Source organism: Pseudorasbora parva, chromosome 9 (genome assembly GCF_024679245.1).
Source record: "Pseudorasbora parva isolate DD20220531a chromosome 9, ASM2467924v1, whole genome shotgun sequence".
NCBI lineage: Eukaryota > Metazoa > Chordata > Actinopteri > Cypriniformes > Gobionidae > Pseudorasbora > Pseudorasbora parva.
In genome coordinates, this window is record NC_090180.1 from 8,559,616 (window position 1) to 8,580,797 (window position 21,182).

The 21,182-nt window shown below is 36.6% G+C and overlaps 1 protein-coding gene across 2 annotated transcripts; it reads right to left on the reverse strand.

The window, feature by feature from the left end:
- Positions 1–396: 396 nt before the first annotated feature.
- palm1b (paralemmin 1b) lies at positions 397–20,522 on the reverse strand. Of its 2 annotated transcripts, none has more exons than XM_067453724.1 (7): positions 20,110–20,522; positions 13,333–13,378; positions 11,491–11,571; positions 2,369–2,490; positions 2,208–2,280; positions 2,070–2,091; positions 397–1,750 (listed from the first exon to the last, which is right to left on the reverse strand). In XM_067453724.1, the coding sequence occupies exons 2-7, from the start codon at positions 13,375–13,377 to the stop codon at positions 1,347–1,349; spliced, it is 747 nt and encodes a 248-aa protein (XP_067309825.1). In that variant the 5' UTR covers position 13,378; positions 20,110–20,522; the 3' UTR covers positions 397–1,346. The 2 variants fall into 2 exon arrangements, with proteins under 2 accessions (XP_067309825.1, XP_067309824.1); XM_067453723.1 differs by having other exon boundaries at positions 398–1,753; positions 20,110–20,521.
- Positions 20,523–21,182: the final 660 nt, after the last annotated feature.

Sequence of the window (21,182 nt, forward strand, 5' to 3'; positions counted from 1 at the left end):
GTCATTGTTCCAGTTTTAAACACTTGGACCATAACAGGCATTGGCCATATCAATAAAGCACCTATAACTCATGACATTATCTGATATCCACAACACATACTGTCTTACAGGAAATGAAATAATTCATTAAACCGAAATATCATTAAGACGGCAAAACTACATTTACAAAGCTGTTGGTCTTGGAATGAGAAACAATTTTAGACCCCAGAGTATTGAGCATGATTTAACAGCAATGAATGATTCATTATTTTGAATAATCTGCCTGAACATTGAGACATGGATGTTAAATACTTGTTTAATTGAGGGCAACTTACAGAAACCCATTTAACCAAATAACCCTCAACTTCAAACAATGCAACCCCCCCCCCCCCCCCCCCCCCAAAAGAAAAGAAAATAATTGTATTAAGATATATTTTACTTACTGTAAGAATGCATTTTAATAGTATGGACTACATATATGAGGCATTGCAATGTTATTACATTTTCAAAAAAAAAAAAAAAAATGATTACAATTATACCTAACCATGTCATCCTTCATGTAGAAAAGAGAATGAGTTTAAAATGGGTTATCTTGTAAATAGTATTTGGTCTATAAAACGTGATTTACTGTTAAAGCGGATAGCTGCTGTGGTTATAATTGGCCTTTGGGGATAATTACAGCAGCCTATTTGAAACAAAATTATTAAATGTATTATATCATAGAATGAAGAGTCATAAATAACTGGATCATATTTACAAACATATTGGCCTACTATGAGGTGTAATGCAGAATGTATGACTGTGGACGAAGACTACACTCCATGTACCAGTGTTCACAGTGGTCTGAGATGATTGGCAAAAAAAGAAATACAATTTTTATAATAATATTAAAAACAAAGCAAAATGCTTAAAATATATATTACAAGCATAACATTGTAATATCAATATAATAATTTCTTCTCAGTAATAAAGTAATATCTTAGGAACACAAATGTATACAGAAGATAAATAGCTAGTTCATATATTGAGACGTACATCTTATTTTTTCTTAAAACAAAATAAGCTTGAGGGCCACAAAGATATGCTTTTAACTCGTTGTCTAAAGTGGAGTCTGTTGTGGTCCTCATTTTTCAGTTCTTCAACAAGTAAAATACTGGACTTCATTACAAAATGAAAATATATGTATATATAGATATATAAATGTCAAGACAGAAATATAGAAAAATATTAATAGAAATAAAAAAAGAAATACATACTAGACAACAAAAGTTAATTCAAAGTATACAGGGTATACTTATACATTGTTGCGTTATGATCAGGGGGTCAGTTTTCTGCCAGAGTCTAAACTTCAGGGTGAGCGGTCGCGCTCACATGACCGTGCAGCACTTGCACGGCTGCTTTTCTTTTGAATTGCCCTCTTCTTTCGATTCCTCCTTCTTGGCCTCGTCCTGAGCTTTGTCAGGACTGGAGGCACTGCCGTTCGGTGGGGCCTGGTCCTCCTTGGCTCCTTCGTTTCCACATTTGTTCTCGCCATCCTCAATGACCACAAATTCAGCTTTGACTGTCTCCTCTATGCCCAGTGCCTTCTTGGTCTCGGCCTCATCCTCTACATTCTTGTAGCCCATGAACACCATGGTGACGGGATGCTCTGCGCTGGCGTTCTCAATGGCTACATCAGGGTTGGTGCACTGCAGCTTTGCCTCAATGCCTGTGATCTGTTTCTTGCTGTTTTGATCTGCATTAGGGCTGGGCTGCTGTATGCCATTCTCAACTGCTGGGGACAGAGAACGAGACTCATTTAGCTTTCACTAATGTTTATGCCAAGTGTGAATAACCAGTTATTCAGTTTAAATTAATACGAGTTTTTATTTTTCAGAAGCTGCCCTTTAGTATTTATTAATAAGCCTATAATATGAATGTTTCCTGAATTCTGTTTGACCCGGTGGCTCTTTTACATGACCACAGTAAAATTACACAGTGACCATAATTACAAACAAACTGATCTGAACTGTTTGAAACAAGGCAATCATATTTCATACTCCATTTTGTGTAACTCAAAATATTAAAATAAAAAGTATTTTGACACTCACCCTTCATTGGACCATCAGGTGCCTAGCAGGGAGGACATATGATAGAAAGTCAGTATTATCATTGACATTAAAACCTTAATTAAACTTAACAGATATGCAGTTACAGTTAAAAAAATGTAAGCAAACTTTATATCTTACATTTTCATTGCCCTGTTTATCTCCTTTATTCAAAGGAACGCCACTTTCAAGCTCATCAATCTCCTGTTCTAGTCTGTTAATAAAACATTTTAGAACTTAACATTAACAATATGCAGCAATGTATGCATGCAGTATAAAAATGCTAAATGTCTGGTCTTAACCTGAGGATGGTCTGTTCCAGAAGTTTGGTCTTGGCTTCATCCTCTTGTAGTTGTTTCTGTGCCTCGTCCTCTCCACTGGATGGCGCTCCATCCAACAGCCATCTCTCTCTCAATGCCTTTGACTGTCAAAACAGATTTCTTTTTAGAAAAGTTAACATCACGTAAACAACATCTAACATCAAAAAAATCTCAAAACATCTGCAAACGTCTTTGGCACATTTGCATTCTCACAAGAAAATGGGTTTAAGCCAATAATTTATATATTTTGCTGTAGTGTGCCAGTAGGAAATATCAGTTTACATTTTCAAACATTCCTTTTGCCATTAATTTTAATAATCCAGTGAGATTTGTGTATGCACATGAAGTCTGACAACAGTCGGTATGATCCACGCAGAGATCTGATCAAAGCTACCTGAAAAACTGTAAATGCAAGTGTACCTAGGACAAAAGCTGTTTTAAACACAAAGTGTGATCACAGCAAATATTGATTTCATTTAGTTAATAAAAGTTTATTGATAAAAAAACTATTTTTGAAAGCATCCTCTCTTTACAGCATTTCTAAACAAGTGCCTAAATCTTCACAGAACTGGAGCTTTGCAGGCAGGTTTCTTCAAACATCTTAAAGATGTTGCTGCAGTTCTTCTGTCCTTTTCTGTTTTTTCATGTAATCCGTGGAGCATAACCTGCTGTTGTCAGACTCCTTGTTCATACAACAATCTCACTGGATTATTACAATTAATGGCAAAAAAAGAATGTTTGGAAATGTAAACTGATATTTCCTACTGATACACATCATACTACTGTTCAAAAGTTTGAGGTCAGTAACATAAAAATAAAAAAAATCGTCAATGACGCATTAAATAATCAAAAGTAACAGTAAAACATTTATACTGCTACAAAAGATTTGTTTCAAATAGATGATGTCCTTAAGGATTTCTAGTGACAGTTTTACTGTATTTATGATCAAATAAAGGCAGCCCTGGTTAGCATAAGTGACTTATTTCAAAACTATCAAACAGTAAAAACTTTTGAACAGTAAAAAAAAAAAATTATATATATATATATATATATATATATATATATATATATATATATATATATATATATATATATATATATATATATATATATATATATATATATATATATATATATATATATATATATAATGGTTCCTGATTGCAGAATATTAACAAAATGAGCTCTTGAAAATGAGATTATCGCAGTCTGATTTATTGTGCGGATCACGTAAACACATCTGGGCCATTAAGGTTAGTGTAGCACGTGACTATTATCTATCCATTAGTTTTTCACTTTAGGGCATTCTCCATGGCAGCTAATGCACACTCTGCACATTTCTGGATAGTGAAACATTTTGACAGGCGCCTGCTAAGACAGGACTTCCTGACAGAGCTTCTAGCCCAAGTTAGTAAGAAACAGACAGCAGGGTTACAATGGCAGGAGCAGTATAAACCATTGCTGTCTGAAAAGAACCTTTTCTGGCACAGGCATGGAAGATATTTCGGGTACAAGCATAGGTGGCACTACAGATGGCACTGGACCACAATTAGCAATGCAAGGCATCCTGGCACACTGGATGCCTATTGTGTGTGTGTTCTTAGAAATCTCGACCCATTCCAGTCACCTGTCATATACAGTCAATGGAAAAAATTCAAGGTGTCATGAACTGGTTTCTAAAAAAAAATTATACTGTTGTCTGAGGTCAACTAATGACGTTTGTGTGGCTTTTACATTCAAAAACATCATAATAAGTAGGCTATTAAGGCTATTTTCTACACTGGTTTTGAGGCTCTCTCCTGAACGATAGGTTTTGATGGGCGTGCCGCACTGGAGACTTGAAAGTAAATGTCCACGGCTAGGATTGGATAAGATTTGCATATTTAATAAGTTTCTGCTCCCCCATCAGTTCACGAGGGAGGGATTGTTTTGAAAGCAGCAAACGGAATGATTCTCTCTATCACGGGGCTCGTAAACGTCTTTATCAAACAAACACAATGATTTATTTCTTATCCACCTGGGCCGTAATTGATTGGAATATTATTTTTATCCCACCTGATCGGTGGATATAAGCACGAACCAGCCACACACACACACACACACACACACACACACACACACACACACACACACACACACACACACACACACACACACTTTTATTTTTTTTATTTGGAATGACAAACACTGATTAAACCAACACAGCATCCAAATATTGACAAAGAGCTTATCATGTTTAACCTGACAATACAGACAATGCAAACAGTCACGTTTCTAAGCAAAATTTATCAATAGTTAATGGATAAAGATGACATTGTCTTCTCCAAACATGCAGACTGCCTATGATCACTGACACAGAGCAATATCTGGCTATTTGCTTAGAGCTCTTTTTACTCAGTCCAGCAATCTGCAAGCCTCTGACACATAATCTATGCACATGTCCTAAACTACCCAAAATAAGTTTGGTCCTGTAGCCACAGTTTGGTCCTGTAGCCACACAATGCCATAGCATTTGCTAACGGTTGGTATTTTAACATTTTCTCAGAAAAACACAAGTCCATGTAAGCATCAAAACAACAGCCCACTTCGAGAATCAGAATGTTTTTAGAAAGTTCATTAACGACTACAATGTCTGGAGTATTTGGGTGTTCCCTAAGGACACTTTGAAGACAGTTAATATTATTATCATTCAGATTTGAGAACCAGCTGGTTTGAACAGTCTTATTTGGATGTATTACACTTTGTCCAAAAACTTTATGCAGTTCTTGAGCCATTGTGTTTACAATGCAAACGTGGCACGCGATGTAAAGTCCTTTGAACGCTGGGCATCCGTTCATTATGTGCGCTGTAGATTCCATTATCTTATTGCGGTGTAGTAAGCAGAATGGTTCGTGATACACACACACACACACACACACACACACACACACACACACACACACACACACACACACACACACACACACGTGCGCCCTTCATATATCACGTCAAGAGAGTGAACAACGTACGTAGATCAAGAAAGGAATGTTATTTCCTTATTTAAGAATCACCGCCTGCCGACGGGCTTACATGTCCGAGTCTAATACCAATGCAATACTATCACATAAAAAAACACGTTTCACTCACATAAGTTTGCTGCGCCATTCCTGTCACATCCAATATAGAAGAAACAGCATTGTACTTTAATCTCAATATGTCTGCAAATCCAGTGTTGACCTGAGATGTTTACAAATGATTCCGCAGTGAAATGAAGCGAAAACACGTATAATGTCTTTCCCACGTCAGCTGGAACTTCATTAAAAACAAGTTCAACCGCACATTCCTAATATAAGGATCCGAAGAAGCTTATATGTAGTGACTGTGTTCTTCCACAACCAGGAATAGCACAATATCTTGTAATCTTCAGCATGTTAATTGCTGCTGGCTTGTGCAATCCGAACGGCTCCATGAGTCGGAGGGCGGGGCTACTGAATTAGACGCGCTTATTATTCTGTAGAGGCGGAGTTTCGCCACACGATTACGTAAGGATGAGGCACATTCTGAAATTGATCGTTTGCGGGGCCTGGTGTCTATAAAAGCTTTTCTTTTACTAACAAAGAAGTTTTCAGCTCTGAAACTTACAGGATATTCTTATATTACCATGACCTTTTATATAACAAAAGCTCAAGGGAAAGTTGATTTCTCAATTCATCACCCCTTTTAAGAGACCACTTAACATTGATTTCTCAATGTAACTGTAGATAAAAAACAAAGACTGCCCTACGTTTCATTAGGAAATGTCACATTAAGAAAGCAAAATGTAAAAAACAAAACAAAAACATCCCTCTCATTGAGCACAAGTCATCAATGGAATAAGACACTTATTTAAGAAAAACTAGTTTAGCATTACAAACTGACACTGCCAACAGTGCTGTTTCTATTCTAGTGCAGCAGAGACAGAAGAGGCTGTTAAACCTGCAGCAGATAAAAACCAACATCTGCTGAACATCAAACAGTGAACTCAAGACCCATGATAAAGCAAACCCCAAGAGAAACATCACAGAGCGCTTGATAACACCTGTTTGTTTTTTCATAAAGAACAAAATAAGGAGGCTGAGATGAAGGTTGAAATGACATTATATGAGAATAAATAAATCAATAAGTATGGATCAAAAAACTTGTATAATTATATGAGGTTGTTCTTTTTTCTTCCTTCTTTCATTCTTACACTGTCTACTGTACAGACAGTAGTGTCTGAGCGCTGCAAGGCTGAACATCTGAAAGATTAATTCAGACAGACCTCTGGAGGAGAAAATAAAAAGAAAGAAAAAAAACTAGAGTGGGATGAAAGAAAGAGGGGGAAGGTGAGGTCAAGACCATGAAAATAACAAAAGCATGAGGAAAAAGGTCAATGGACAAACAAGTGACCTAATCAGCTAGACAAGATGGAAGAGAATGGTAAAAAAAAGAAAAGAAAAAAAAGAAGAAGACAGCAGAAGTGATCAGTAACAGTGACCCACACAAGCAGCACAGGATCCATCACTGTATTGCACTGGGAAACATAACATGGCTCCTTATAGCAAGTCTTTCTGGAACCTGTTTTATCATTACTATCCTCAAAGATATTATAGTTGCAAAAAAAATATTTGTGCAATTATTATAAAGGCAAATTACCTAAAAAAATATTACTGAATGCACACACAAAAAAAAAAAAAAAAAAAATTCACAAGAAAAACTGATTCGCAGAATGTCAAAAAGAGCCATGTGTTGAAAAAAGCACAGTCACATGAACTAAAAAAGACCGAGGCAATTACTGACATTTTTGTGTGCAGTCTGGAAAAACACTCTTTGACATTAGTTGTTTTGCTTTCTTAAAAGACTGAGTCAGTATCAAACGTAATCCTTCTCACAGAATTGGCAGCAAGTTACTCAGTTTCATAAAATATCTTGTGACTTAACTGTCCACATTTAAAACAGTCCAAACTGACCCTCTGCTGCTCTCCTTCACGTCCCTCAGCCCCCACCCTCCACTCTGGCTTTGTGACCGCAAATTCTGGCGTGGTGACAGACATGCTGACATCACCACATGTTCACACCCATCCACACACACACGCAATACAATCCCAGCACAGAGGGGAGGACAAAGGATCTGAGTCTCGCTCAGTAGGAAACTAAGGCCTGTTCCATTGTTCCCTATTGAGCAAAATCCCTTATGCAAAAAAACAATAGCAGGTATAAAACTAACAAACAAAAAATATCACGTTGTGGCAGATAACAAAAGGGAAACAATCGCCTTGCCGGATATTTGGGAGATGAGGATAGGCACGCAGGCTAACTATTTTTGACCATGGGTCCTCTGCAGCAGACATGGGAACTTTAGGATGTGCATAAATTTAGTAGTTTTTATATTTTGGCCTAAATGATGAAAATAACCATGGTAATAATCATAAAAAGAATTACATATGCTATATATACACTCATTAATGAACTGTTTATAAAAACATGCTGATTGTTTAGCTGCTGTCAAATGATAAATATTACACATAATGTATTATTGCACAATATCTATGACCATGATTAAATATGCATGAGTGTCTGTAGTTCATGGATGTGTGCAGGTTCTGATCTGTCAAAATACATTTATCTACTTGTGTTTATTAGTATTATAGTATATTATTATTAGTTTTTTTTAATACTTTCTCCATGTTGTTATTGATAAAGCAATCTTATCATAGTCAATAGGGTCAAAGTTTTAGAAACTTTTCCGGCTCAAATTTTTCATTTTCTTAAAGATTTTTCCATACAAAGACACACATAAATAGCAGTGAAAGCCAAAATATTAAATGTCACAGATGTAAATTTACTGAATAATCCACTATTTTGTAGATGGGGGTCAAATTACCATTTTTAACTGATATTTGGAGCCAAATTAGTGGAGTGTAAAGATTACTTTAGAAAGATGGAAGCATCATTATTTTATTCTTACACAGAGACTGGTAGGTCTATTAGTTGTTTAGTTGTCTATTAGTTGTTTAGTTGTAAAAAATTGTTTTACTTTTTATCATACTTTGTTTCATTATATCCCAGCCGTGACATTTCAAAAATGGCAAAAAACATGTGTTTTTTTGCATCAGGTTTGCATGACTGTAACTCAAGAATCAAGACTGTAACATTTGTTAATTCTACAATAGGTAAACACATTTCATCAGCTAATTATTTTTCGTCAGCGATGTCAGAAGTATTTTATAATAGTATTCTTTCAGAATCATCTTTGTTTGGTCCAATTCATTAAAAAAAATTAAACAAAGTGATGCAAAGGGCTCGATTACGACAAAAATCATAATCCCAATTATTGTTGGTCAATATTAAAATAATTTTTATTTAACAAGCTTATTGGTGGGTGATATTAACCTATTTCATGATATGAGTCATTTTAAATATCAGTGAAATTTCACAATTATCGAATCTTCAGCAAAAACTCATACCAGGTTACCTAATGTAAGAAAAGTTCCTCAAAATAATTAAGTTACTGTGCACATTAAATATAGATTAACCTTATTAAATCTGCTTAAGTTATTCAGTTAAGGTCAGTGAGTGATTTTCCTTTGTCATTTGTTTTTTATCATGAATGACTGCAGCAGGTACTGTCCCTTTAAGAGCTATTGCACGGATCCAATATACTGTTACACACACATTTTCTTTCTCAACTGTGTACATTTATTTAAGACATAACCCACTGTGTTGACGTGAATACTCTCCAAAAAGACATTTTGACATTTTTGTGTGTATGCGTTTAGTGTATGTATGTATTTAAAGCCCATTTGCTTAGTAAATGGTTTATGTGTGGTTCAATAAACAAACAGACACATAAGGTCAGCTAAACAAATGTATTTAAACACACACCAAAGATCGCATGCTCCATTAATAAATTAACTATACACGATCGTGTTGTTTACTGATTTTGCCACTTGCATGAGCAACGTAATATATAATAAATAATAAGTAAATATAAAGTGATTAATTGAATAAAACGTTGCTTAAACGTGTATTGTGTTGTGGCATTTAAGGGTGTATTGGGGGGGGGGGGGGGGGGGGCAAAGGCCCCGCAAAAGCTTAGCCCAGGGCCCCGCAAAGGCTTAACACGGCCCTGCGTACGGCCCATACAAGAACATTCCACCCTGTTGACGTCAAGTGGACTCATTCTCGAAAAAAACTCTCTGAAACTTGTGAGAAATCGAAACTAGTATTTTTGACACAGAAATACTCCATCAAACATCCAACTTAGTTTTTGAAACTTTTTCTATGTTTAGTAGGGGAATGCAAGTCTTTAACAGTGTAAAAAGCTCCGTATGCATGAAACGGCAGGATGTTTCACCCCCGCTTTAACATGAACTAATAATGACCTGCACTTATAAAGCATTTATTTATCTTTGTTAATGTTCATTTCAACATTTACTAAAATCTTTATTAAAACCTTATTAAAATCTTGTTAACATTAGTTAATGCACCGTGAACTAACATGAACAAACCAAGTACAGCTGTTTTTTTTTTTAAGTAACGTTAACAAAGATGAACAAATACAGTAACACATGTACTGCTCATGGTTAGTTCATGTTAGTTAATACATTAACTAATGTTAACTAATGACCATTATTCTAAAGTGTTACTAAAATTTGAATGTCAATCCCTGAATAATGCTGAATACTTTTGTCAGTTATGAATGTATGCTTGTTTACATACCCTCATGAAGAATAGAAAGCTAAATTGTGATGTTGTTGGTTTACATAATCAAAATTACACTAAATGGGTTGGTTACCATATAAATAAAGCTTTTAGATGACACGATATTGTGGTCAAAAGTCTATTATGAATGGGACTTTTAGGGTGCTTTCACACTTGGTTCAATTGCATGGACTGAACCCGAGTTCGATCGCTCACCCCTCCTCCTGCCCCAGCTGGACTGTGTTCATATTATATTATTTGGATCAGAATCGGGGTTCGTTCGTGTCATCAAAGCAGCAGCTGTTTACCCGTTTTGCTTAGTAACGACAGCGAGCGTAGGACGAAATGCATAGCGTTGCTCGCGTCACTTTTATATTTTTGTTTTTAAACCATTGGTTTTGTTACCAGAGCTTCAGTACCTAATACGGTACTTGCGAATGTAGTGCAAATGCTCTAAAGAAAGCAGACGACGAGCAGAAATTAGATCTACAGCTCTCTGTTTGCAGTATGTTAGTGACACTCGTCAGGTAAATCAGTGAAACACACACAAAATGCACATTTTTATCAAATCATTCGTCATTAATAGTGGTTCACTTCCGCGATTTAGTACGATTGCATTCACATCAGCAACGAACTATACAAGACTACACATTAGCCAAACCCCAGACCACCTTTTTAAGCAGACTCGGGTACGTTTCGCGGGTGCGCACCCCAATTCGGAAGACAGTGTTCACATCATCCAAACGAACCGAACTCTGACGTCAATCAAACCCATGTGCGAAACAAAAGTGCTAGTGTGAAAGCATCCTAAAGTCCCCTCCATGTCAAAACCAAACCTACGCCCTTGGACTCATCTAATTAGGGTTTACAATGTGTTTCAGGCTTAATGTGCAGAGACAACTAAAATTTAGGTCTAAACAGAATGGAGTGAAGCTGTGTTTTTGCTTTGGAAACAATGAAAAATGCTCTTCCATTTGGTACCTTTATAGCGGTTGACAAAATGAAGACTGCAGCTTTAACAATGTTTTTTTACCAAGGCAAACAGTTGCTATGACAACTGTCTTGTACATAGATTGAGGATTAATTTAAATGCTTTCATTAAAAATGGTAATAAAAAGTTAATGGCTCTCATGATTCCAGAGAATGTACATGAACTGAAAATGTGTGAGAGGGCCTGACTTGCCATAACAAGGCAGAACCTTACTTAAAGGGAGGATACAGATATTTTCCCTTGACCCCTCCAACAGGAAACTGCTGTTAAAACTCCCCCTCTCCTTTCAGCAACTTGAACCTTAACCTCTGGGTGAAAGCTTCTGACGGCAGTCTGAATGATGGCACAGTGACAGTGGAAAACACACACCTGCTCTGCTCTTGAAAACATATCAGCTGTTATGTATTAATACCTTGAGATGCTGGAGTTGTCTACGGTCATCCTCCAGTTGTCTTCTTTTGTTCTCAATCTCAGCATCCCTCTTTCTCTTCTCCTAAAAACAGACAGAATATGAAACTGCTGAAAGATATATTTTTTCACTTGACAAAATCAAATAACTTCTGTGCAAATCTCAGTTAACAAAACTGATTTAAAGAAACATAAATAATCCATTATTATAGGATTATAGTTACAATTATGTTGAGATATTATTAGTATTATTAATACGTTAATTTGTTTTCCATTTCATTTAAAGCTTTAACCATTTGTTGTACTTTTGTCATTTTTATTAGTTTTAATTTGTTTTAATGTCTATATAGTTTTCTTTTTTTCAGATGTATTTTTTTGTTATTTTAGTACATAAAATAATTTGGCAACTAGCTGAAATAATCTATTTTCACAGTAGCTGCAGATAACACCTGTAATAGTGCCATAGCGACAGTGACTAAAGTAAATATAAAACATACTGACCTCCATAACACCAGAAAGTTCTATCTTTATCACAATGTTATTTAATAAACAGGTCCAGTCAAGGAACGTTTTTTAAACTAATGTATAGTGCAGCTTTTGGGTGATGCAAAACTGAAAGGTGAAGCTCAGAGTCTCAAAGACTGAAGCTCATTGACTGACTCGATCTAAAACCTTCCAATGACAAGCTTTAAAACAGGACAGAATGCTGTTCTCTGCTGAACATATTGTGGCCAGAGTTTTATTAAACTAAAAAGCACAACTCCCAATAAAACTCTTGACCATGCACATTCATTCAGGAAGTCTTCACTTCTCAGAAGACGGATGAAGAGGAACAGCTGAAGGCAACATTAGTCTGGCTGTTCAGAAAACGATGCTAAGCCCATCAATAATTTAACACACAGAAGTGCTTTAGTGCTGATGGCTGGACATGCATTAGCCGTTATAGATGGTCATTAACATACTGTAGGAGCATAATGCCTCATGAGACAAACATCACTTTAGGCCTTCTATGGCCTTCTATGCATCTGATCTGTATCCTGACAAGCTGATCCTGTGCGATTAATATATATAATAGAACTATTACAACCAAGCAGCATAATGAGGAACTTTCTTCACAAAAATTTAATTTTGAAAGTGCTAATCATATGTAATAAGGCTTATTAATTTATTTTGATGGTTTTATGATATATTTTTGGTCTACACTACCGTTTAAATATTTGGGGTCGGCAAAATGTTTTTATTCTAATAAAGAGACCAAAGTTTGCCTACGTTAGCATAAAAAGTATCTTATGCTAAACAATGCTGCATTTATTTGATCAAAATACAATAAAATTGTAATATTGTGAAATCTTATTACAATTTAAAATATTAAAATTCAAAAAAAAAAAAGGATTTCAGGATCCTATTGATAATTTTGAAGCATTTTTAACGCATTTATTTAAAATAAAAATCTTTTGAAACATTATAAATGTCTTTAATGTCACTTTTGAACAATTAATGCATCCTTGCCGAATAAAAGAAAAAAACTTTTTTGATCAAACTTATCAGATAGTAGTGTATATTCAATTCATTATTATTATTCATTATTCCACATCTGTCCCAATACTTACTATAACCTTGGTCATGCACTTTTCCCACAGTTCTGTGATTTTTAAATGCATTTTCAGATAGAACTGCTATTACTTATTTCCATGCCTGGTGTACAGACTAATCAATAATGAAATTCTTTTTTTTTTAATCATCAATCACTTTTAATTAGCTGTCCTAATAACTCCTTCTAATAATAATAGCTGTCCTTAAATAAATACATACAAATTAGTGTAATTAGTGTATTAGTGTAACTTACAGAAATGGCCCGAAGTCTTTCTTCCTGTGACAAAGCTTCCGACATCCTGCAAAGAATGCAGAGAAATTACATTTTTGATAAACCAGACGACACAACAGAAGTTATGGAGTAATTAGGATCACTTTCCATTAACCTGAAACCATAGCCGTTCTTCAAAGCATTCAATATATATATTTTTTTGTTCAATAATATATGGCCAGAACCCTGCCTGATCTTTAGACACACACAATCATAATTTCTTATTGAAGACTTTGTGTTCCTTTACCTGCACAAATGAACTAACATGTTGTACACTTTCACAATGCATTACAGATGGACCCTGTTTTATATCTACACATGCTGCGCTCCTGTAAAATATGAGGGCAGCCTCAGCCTGTCAATAGTGCTTTGCACTTCTCTCCTTCGAGGGAAATCAGATCGATAGGAATCGATGAAAGAAGTGGGCAGCTCTTCTTCTCTTTTCAGAAATCAAACTTCAGATATGCAACGATTTTTATTGCAAATCTTTTTCACAGCAGCGACCAGCGCACCAGTCCAGCAGCGATGAAGGGAGAAGTTATGAATGGCATGCAAATTTCAAAACTGTTAACAGGCCTTTGCATTCCTCTCTAAATTGATTCCAGAACTCTAACATAAAGCTGAGGGAAGACCAATGTTGCTGGAGAGATTATAAAGAAAATGCTTTATAATCTATTGGTTCCACTAGTTCAGTATGACTTTGATATGGGTATATGAATACTGTAAAAGAGAAACCAAAACTCTTCTTTGCATTTAAAATATGGCTGCAAGGTTGAGCAAAAACATCAATACAAGCAGTCAAAACATGACCATCCATTTTGGTGGTTATATGCTTGTTTTCTACATTGATGGGCATCCTATGAGAGGGAGGCAAAGCATACAATGCAAGGATTGAGGAAACTTAGAACAAAATATCAAAGGAAAAGGGACACATGGGTAAAAAAGAGGTCAACCATGGAATGAGAAGATGGGCAGTGGAAGGCCATGCTGAACCTGGCACAATGATGTCTTTTGTCAAAGCCTGTTTTACTGCAGGGTTTTGCGCTGGTCCACAGAGAAAGAGCTTCTCTCCTGAACATGGCTGTAGGGGAGAGTCATCCAGCTGATTAGTGATCTCAATGGCCCACCCGAGCAGAGTCAGTCACATGTTCGCTCACTCACAGGGAGTGTCTGTCGATATGTTATCTCTCTCTAAATACAGACCTAAAGAATCACTCACAATGGAAATGATCATACATGGAACATGAAATCTAAGCAAAAGCTTAAGTGATTTACTTCTGTACATTGAGACCAAAGGATTAACTGTTGAATGATGAAATAACTGTTGAACTCAAGCTCACCCCAGGCCCACTCCTCAGTGTGAAACACTCAATGTTGCATTAACACCTGCATTTTAAACCACTAGTGCAGAGTCACAATTGCAGCACTTGAGATCACGCCGAGGATGATTCATGGAGCAAGCCCACTCATGAAAAGTAGAGCAACATGGACTGTAACAAAAGCAATAAGCAAATGATTCAGCGATAACAGTTGACAAAACATGCATAACCATTTGCTCAAGGTCTAGCAGGGCCCCACGATTTGACCAATGAAATTCCACTAATTTTCCAGGGAATGATTACTGTTAAAATCCTTTTTTTAACCAATATTTGAAATACATTCCATAACTCTTCCAGCCCTGGAAATCCAAATGTTAAAATTCCTTGTTGTATGATGTTTCTAGATTTTTTTTATGACTAACACTAAACATCTAGCAGACACCTTTGAACTTGGCCACTTTAGATAATTCTCATGATAATGTTATTATTGTTTCATAATCCTCTTTCATTACTGGATTTTTTCAACTCATCGGCAACACATTTAACTAGTTCTAAAGCTCTATGCAAATTAAAACAACACTGCATCAGTGCTTTAGGAATGGAAGAAGGAGGAAAAACTTAAAGTTTCAACACCATGCAGCCATTTCCTTTCGCCACATCTCATTGACAGCATTGGAAAAGCACTTGGGAATCCAGGAAAAACACAACGCTGGCCAGCTTTATCCAATCTGTGAAGTCTCCACTCTCCAGTGTGGGTGCACTTATCTAACAGCTTGTTTCCCCTCTCCAGTCCACTGCTGGGCAACACACTGAAGCCATGCTGTGACCTTTTCACTGGTTCACTGACTAGCCAACAAAAGTGTTTAAAATGCCAAAAGTGACAAAGAGCAGCCAATAGATAATCATGGCTAGATTTCTACAGAGTAAATCGAATGCATAACAAACATGCCACAACATCAACCAAAGGCTTCCTTTTTGTGTATATGCAATAAACGTTGCTGTGACAAATGTCAGGTCCTATTTATGCATTGGGTTCCAATTACAAATTACAAAAAAATTACAAAACCTACCCATCACACACACACACACACACACCCCATATTCATTCCTCAAATGCAGGAATGGTGATGTGAATTTCTCCTGGGAGTCATTTCTTGGTATTTTAATGGATGTAGTAGGATACACAACTCAATTTTATAGCCTAAAACATTGAGCAAGTCATACCATCTGAACAAAAAGCATTTCTTTTTTTTAAACTTCATTCCTAAGCGTAATACCACGCTTTTTTACTTCTCTACATTCTATAAACGCATATCGTTCCTCATATTTCAAATTATAAAATCGCCGCCCCCCTAAAATGAAAGATTGATGTCCTTTTTCTTTACACTGAACCTCCTGAATTGGATCAGAAATAACATTTAACAATAATAATTAATTTGCGAATTGGACTGATCGATTGCAACTGTTCTTGAGTCAACTCACTGGCCCTGTTTACACCTGGTATTAAGATGCATTGTGGTAGATTGGATCACATGATGCTAAATACAGATGTAAACAGGGTATAAAACATTTTGAGCTTGTTCACCTTCGACCACTTCCAGAGATAAGTGAAAACGCATTTGACCGCTTTAGTTGCTTTAGTTTTGTAGACATGCACAGTCACAAAAGACCGGCTTCTCTCCGGCTACTGAACTAATGCGTAAACATGCTAGACAGACAAGTTTAAGATTTGATGGCTGGAGACCCAAGTTTGGTTAGAAGACGAATAACGTACTAAGCACAATGTTTCACATAACAGCATGATTTTCCTTCTACTCAAAAATGGGCATTTACAACATGGTATAATAAACGATTTGTGGAGTATTTGAGCTGAACCTTGGCAGATACATTCTGAGGACACCTGAACCTTATATTATATCTTGTAAAAAGGGGCATTTAGGTGCCCTTTAAATGTGTACTTGTCCACATTTGTGCATCACTGTCTGTATGGGGTAGGTGATTTTAGGTTATATGACGTACATTAATGCATATGCATCTTCCTGATGTAGCAGTTTCTGATTAGGCAGTTTCAATTATTATTGAACTAGCATGTTTGTACTATGTTTCTCTCAAAATGTTGACACATTTTGCCCCATGTGATGTCTCTACATTGTATTTTTATAATATATTAATGTCGCCACATATTTACACAAATTTTGTTTTCCCACATTTTTTAAATAGATTATATCATGTATTGAACATCTTTCTTAATGCTAACTACTGAATAGTGCTGAAACTGATATGAGTACTTATACATTTACTGGAGTAATATTTTATTAGGGTATCTGTGCTTTTACTCCGGTATGTGACTTGTACTTCATCCACCAGTGCATATAAAGGGGAAGGCGTTCAATCAGTTGCAGTGCAAAAAACACTTTAAGAAAACAGTCTATATTAGCAGCTTTCTAGTGGCAGTTAAGATACAAAATTTTAAATTTTTTATAAAAAACGTATCCTCTAAGAGCCAAAAAGGCCACCCAAACCATCTCACAGACTGACAGAAACACAGACTGTGTTACATACTAAGTGCTATTTGATTGCAAGGAATGTGGGAGGGAGACTTGAGAAACTTCAACATGAGGATTTTGAGAAGGTCTAGCTTGGCCGGTTAAGGACGGTACCAATAGTTTCATCCACTCCTTTTCTTGAGACATGCCATGAGCCAGAGCCCAACCAACCATGGGAAGAAGAAAAGTAAGGGAGGATACCTCCTAAAGATGTTAGCTCATGCATATATATTTCAAGCATATAGAATGTAGGTCACACTTAATAGCTGGTTCAAAACACTTCAATGATTTCTCTCACTGGACCTTCTGGTTAACAGTGAGAGATGTAAGAGATGACTTACCACTTTCGTAAATGTTTAGACGGACATTAGCTGTTGTAAAAAGTCTCCTCTAAATTGGCCATTTGTGAAAAAGCGCGTCACTAAGTGTGCACTCATGTTTTGTGGCAGTCATTAAGATATTTTCAAAACGGCTGGAGTGAGCAGGAAGGGCTTGAGTAAATGAGGAGAGTCTGTTATGGGCTATTATCTGCTACAGAGTTCTGATAGAGAAAGGATGAGATATAGGTCAGAGGTTAAAACATCAGTGACAGTCCAGAGCTGTTCAGTTTTAACCGTGTCAGATCAGGGCAGCTGTCAGGACTCCATGCTGCTGGATGACCAGATGGCCACACCCATGAAGTGACAGATCCCATGTGACCATAAAGCCACTTGCATAATACTAGATGCCATATTTAAGCAACAATGCAAAATATTTTAATGCACTCATGCCACTGAGTATGCTAAAGGAAAGGTTTACTCAGGTTTTAAATCTAAATCTAAATGAATCAGATACTATTTTACATAGTCTCTAATTTTAAATTATAAATGCTCCTTAAAAAGGAATGTGGGCTGGGGGCCAAGGCAGATAAGGGTTGCTGTTTTGGAAAACAGACATAGACATTTTTGTGTGTCCCTTATTAGAAGCTTATTGATTGAACCATTTACAATTTGAGCAAGTTTTAGTAGCTGTCAGAAGCATTTTTATAACCAGATCAGCAGCTTCAAAAATCATGTTTGAAGTATGACTACATGCAATTTATGCTGGACATTATAAAACATCTAGATGTTGTCCTGGCTTCTGAATTAATGCAATCAGAATGAATGATGATGTTAGTAAAATATACACAAGCTTTCAGGGGAAATTGAAAAAGGAAAAGGGAAAATTTCAGCGTGTCATTTTCACCAAATTGTCCATTTATGGCATTCTGATTATACATTACAAGGTCAAAAAAAGCTTTTTAAAATGAAACATATGCATGGATGAATTATTCACAATAGATTTAAATGGGAATTTCATTTCATGTCAGCTTTAACATTTTTAATATGTGATAAGAGTAAGTTTCAAGAGGTTGCAACGCTGAAGTCCTTTAGCCGTGACAATATAGACATTACAACAATACCTCTCACACTTAATTGCTCAACAAACAAAAATGTGAATGCCTCAGCAAGTGTTATTAACAGACCTTGTTTTAATTTTCACGAGGTCTCACTTACATAGGGTAAAGTTTATGCATATTTGGCGTGCTGCTGTCCAAGGGGAGGGCTCTAAGCTCAGAATTTGGCCCGAACCCCGAGTAATCCCCCCATCCCAGGTTGGGATAGGAATTGAGGAGATGGGGAGGTGGAGGGATGCTGGAAAACTGTCAGGTAAGTTTGCTGTGCCTCTTATCTCATTAATTGGGTTGATTACCGGAATGTGCTCCTCTCGTGTTAATTATCTGAATGTGCTCCTCCTAAAATTTGTTAATAAAACATATATAAATTAAATTATTCTCAAACTATTCATAAGAAATTTCCAAGCACTTCCAAGCAGAATTCTAATTTTCTATTTCCAAAGCTGGACAAAATAAAGAAAGCCTTCTACAGAGGCTCCATATGTTCCATATGTTATTTGCACAATTCATAATGCACATTATAGAGCACCTACCCTAATTTCAGAAGCACTTCATTGATTTTTTTTCCAGGATCCTGCTTTGGTTGCTTCCATGACCTAGTGCCTTAAATGTTCATGGAAGCGAAAACTTGGCAGACAAAGCTTTGGCATTGGATATGTAATAGGGTTGACATCACTCTCCCATTCCTCCTTCATGTGCGTCTTGTTATTCTCAACACAAAGCGAGGTTCTCCAATTCACAGTTATTAAAGACAAACTACAAACTATTTACGAAATGTGTATAATACAAAACGTTTCGTGGTCCTCATCTTGCCCTTGGCGAAAATAAAGCGTTTCAAGCTGGGAATGAACGCACGATGGACGCGGTGGGTGTGGAGAGATTTGACAGGAGGGAAAACGCATCAGAAGCCTGTCAGAAGTGAAGAAGCCTATTTTGATTTCGCGCGCGGGGAAATTATTTTCAGATTTCCGAACTATTAAATGACCAAAATCCAATTAAACACCAACATATTTAACATCATATGCTGCTAAATGCAGGTCTGCACGGCCATATTGGATCATCCCACCCAGTTTCATCAGTATTTTACTAGATGTGGTTCTCCTTTACCCGAGCACGTACTGCTGTAAGGGATGCGCTGCAAAATGTCTCAGCGTGTTATTGAGCCATTACAGAAGGCTTGCTTTATAATTTATGTAAACAAATGATGAAAACCGTAACCATTTTATTAAACAATCTGCACTCTCTTCGAAGAGGTAAATGTCACTTATTTCGCATTGCATCATTACATTTCAATCCTGTTATTTTCGCGGTTATTACGATAGCCATACAAGACATTCAGACGATTTAAAGCGCCATTGCAATGCCAAGCCTACAGTATAACAACATAACAGAGATGTCAGGAAACTAAAGACAGTAAAACCCGCCGGAAAATAACAATTGTTCTGAAATGAATACTTACTCAGTGGTCAGACCCGTTGCCTTTCGATAGCGAATGTGTCTCTCGCGCCTGCTTAGAAAAAAACAAACCCCCGCTCGGAGGCGTAAACGATACTGGCGATCAATATGACTGAGCTACTACTATCTAGTGATGGGCATTAATTCGGTTATTCTCTCGTGTTGCAAAAACGGCTGTTGGTGGAGACGTGGGGTCTGTTTTCCGGGGAGCGGCGCTCAACCCGACGGTGAGTGTGTTCTGGCGTCTCTTTGCAGCAGCAGATCTCAGTCTCACATGGGGCTTCAGGATGGAGCGCGCCGCGCGACTTCTGACTCCCTAGCAGCCAAGCCTTTGTTTCCCGCGCGACAGTTATTCCGCGAGCGTGTTAAGGGCAATGTCTGGCTTCTCCTCCTCTTAGTGAGAGTGAGAAGAGATGCTTGGATACGCCTCCCTCCGGACACCCGAGGGGCTGTATAAACGATGTAAACACAGACCCGAAACATAGTAGTTTTACAACATTAATCTAGCATTAACCTTGATCCCAAACTTTTACCGTTCATGAAAATATCCAAAATGCTGTGTCATTAGCCACCCCTTGAAATAATCAATAATTATTATGGGAAAAAAAAATTAAGGAAAAGTGTGTGAAAAATATAGCCTACAGTCTTAAGATTTGATAAGATATAAGATTGAAGATAAGATTTGAAGAATAAGAATAAAATAAGTGACACACACACACACACACACACACACACACACACACACACACACACACACACACACACACACACACACACACACACACACACACACACACACACACACACACATATATAATATAATTATATATAGTCTCTTATGCTCACCAAGGCTGCATATATTTAATTTAATTTTAATTATTTTATTAGGCCTATGTAAAATGACTGTTATCTTATTTTAATATATTTTAAAATATAATTTATTTCTGTGATCAAAGCTGAATTTTCAGCATCATTACTCCAGTCTTCAGTGTCACATGATCCTTCAGAAATCATTCTAATATGATGATTTGCTGCTCAAGAAACATGATTATTAATGTTGGAAGCAGCTGTCATTTT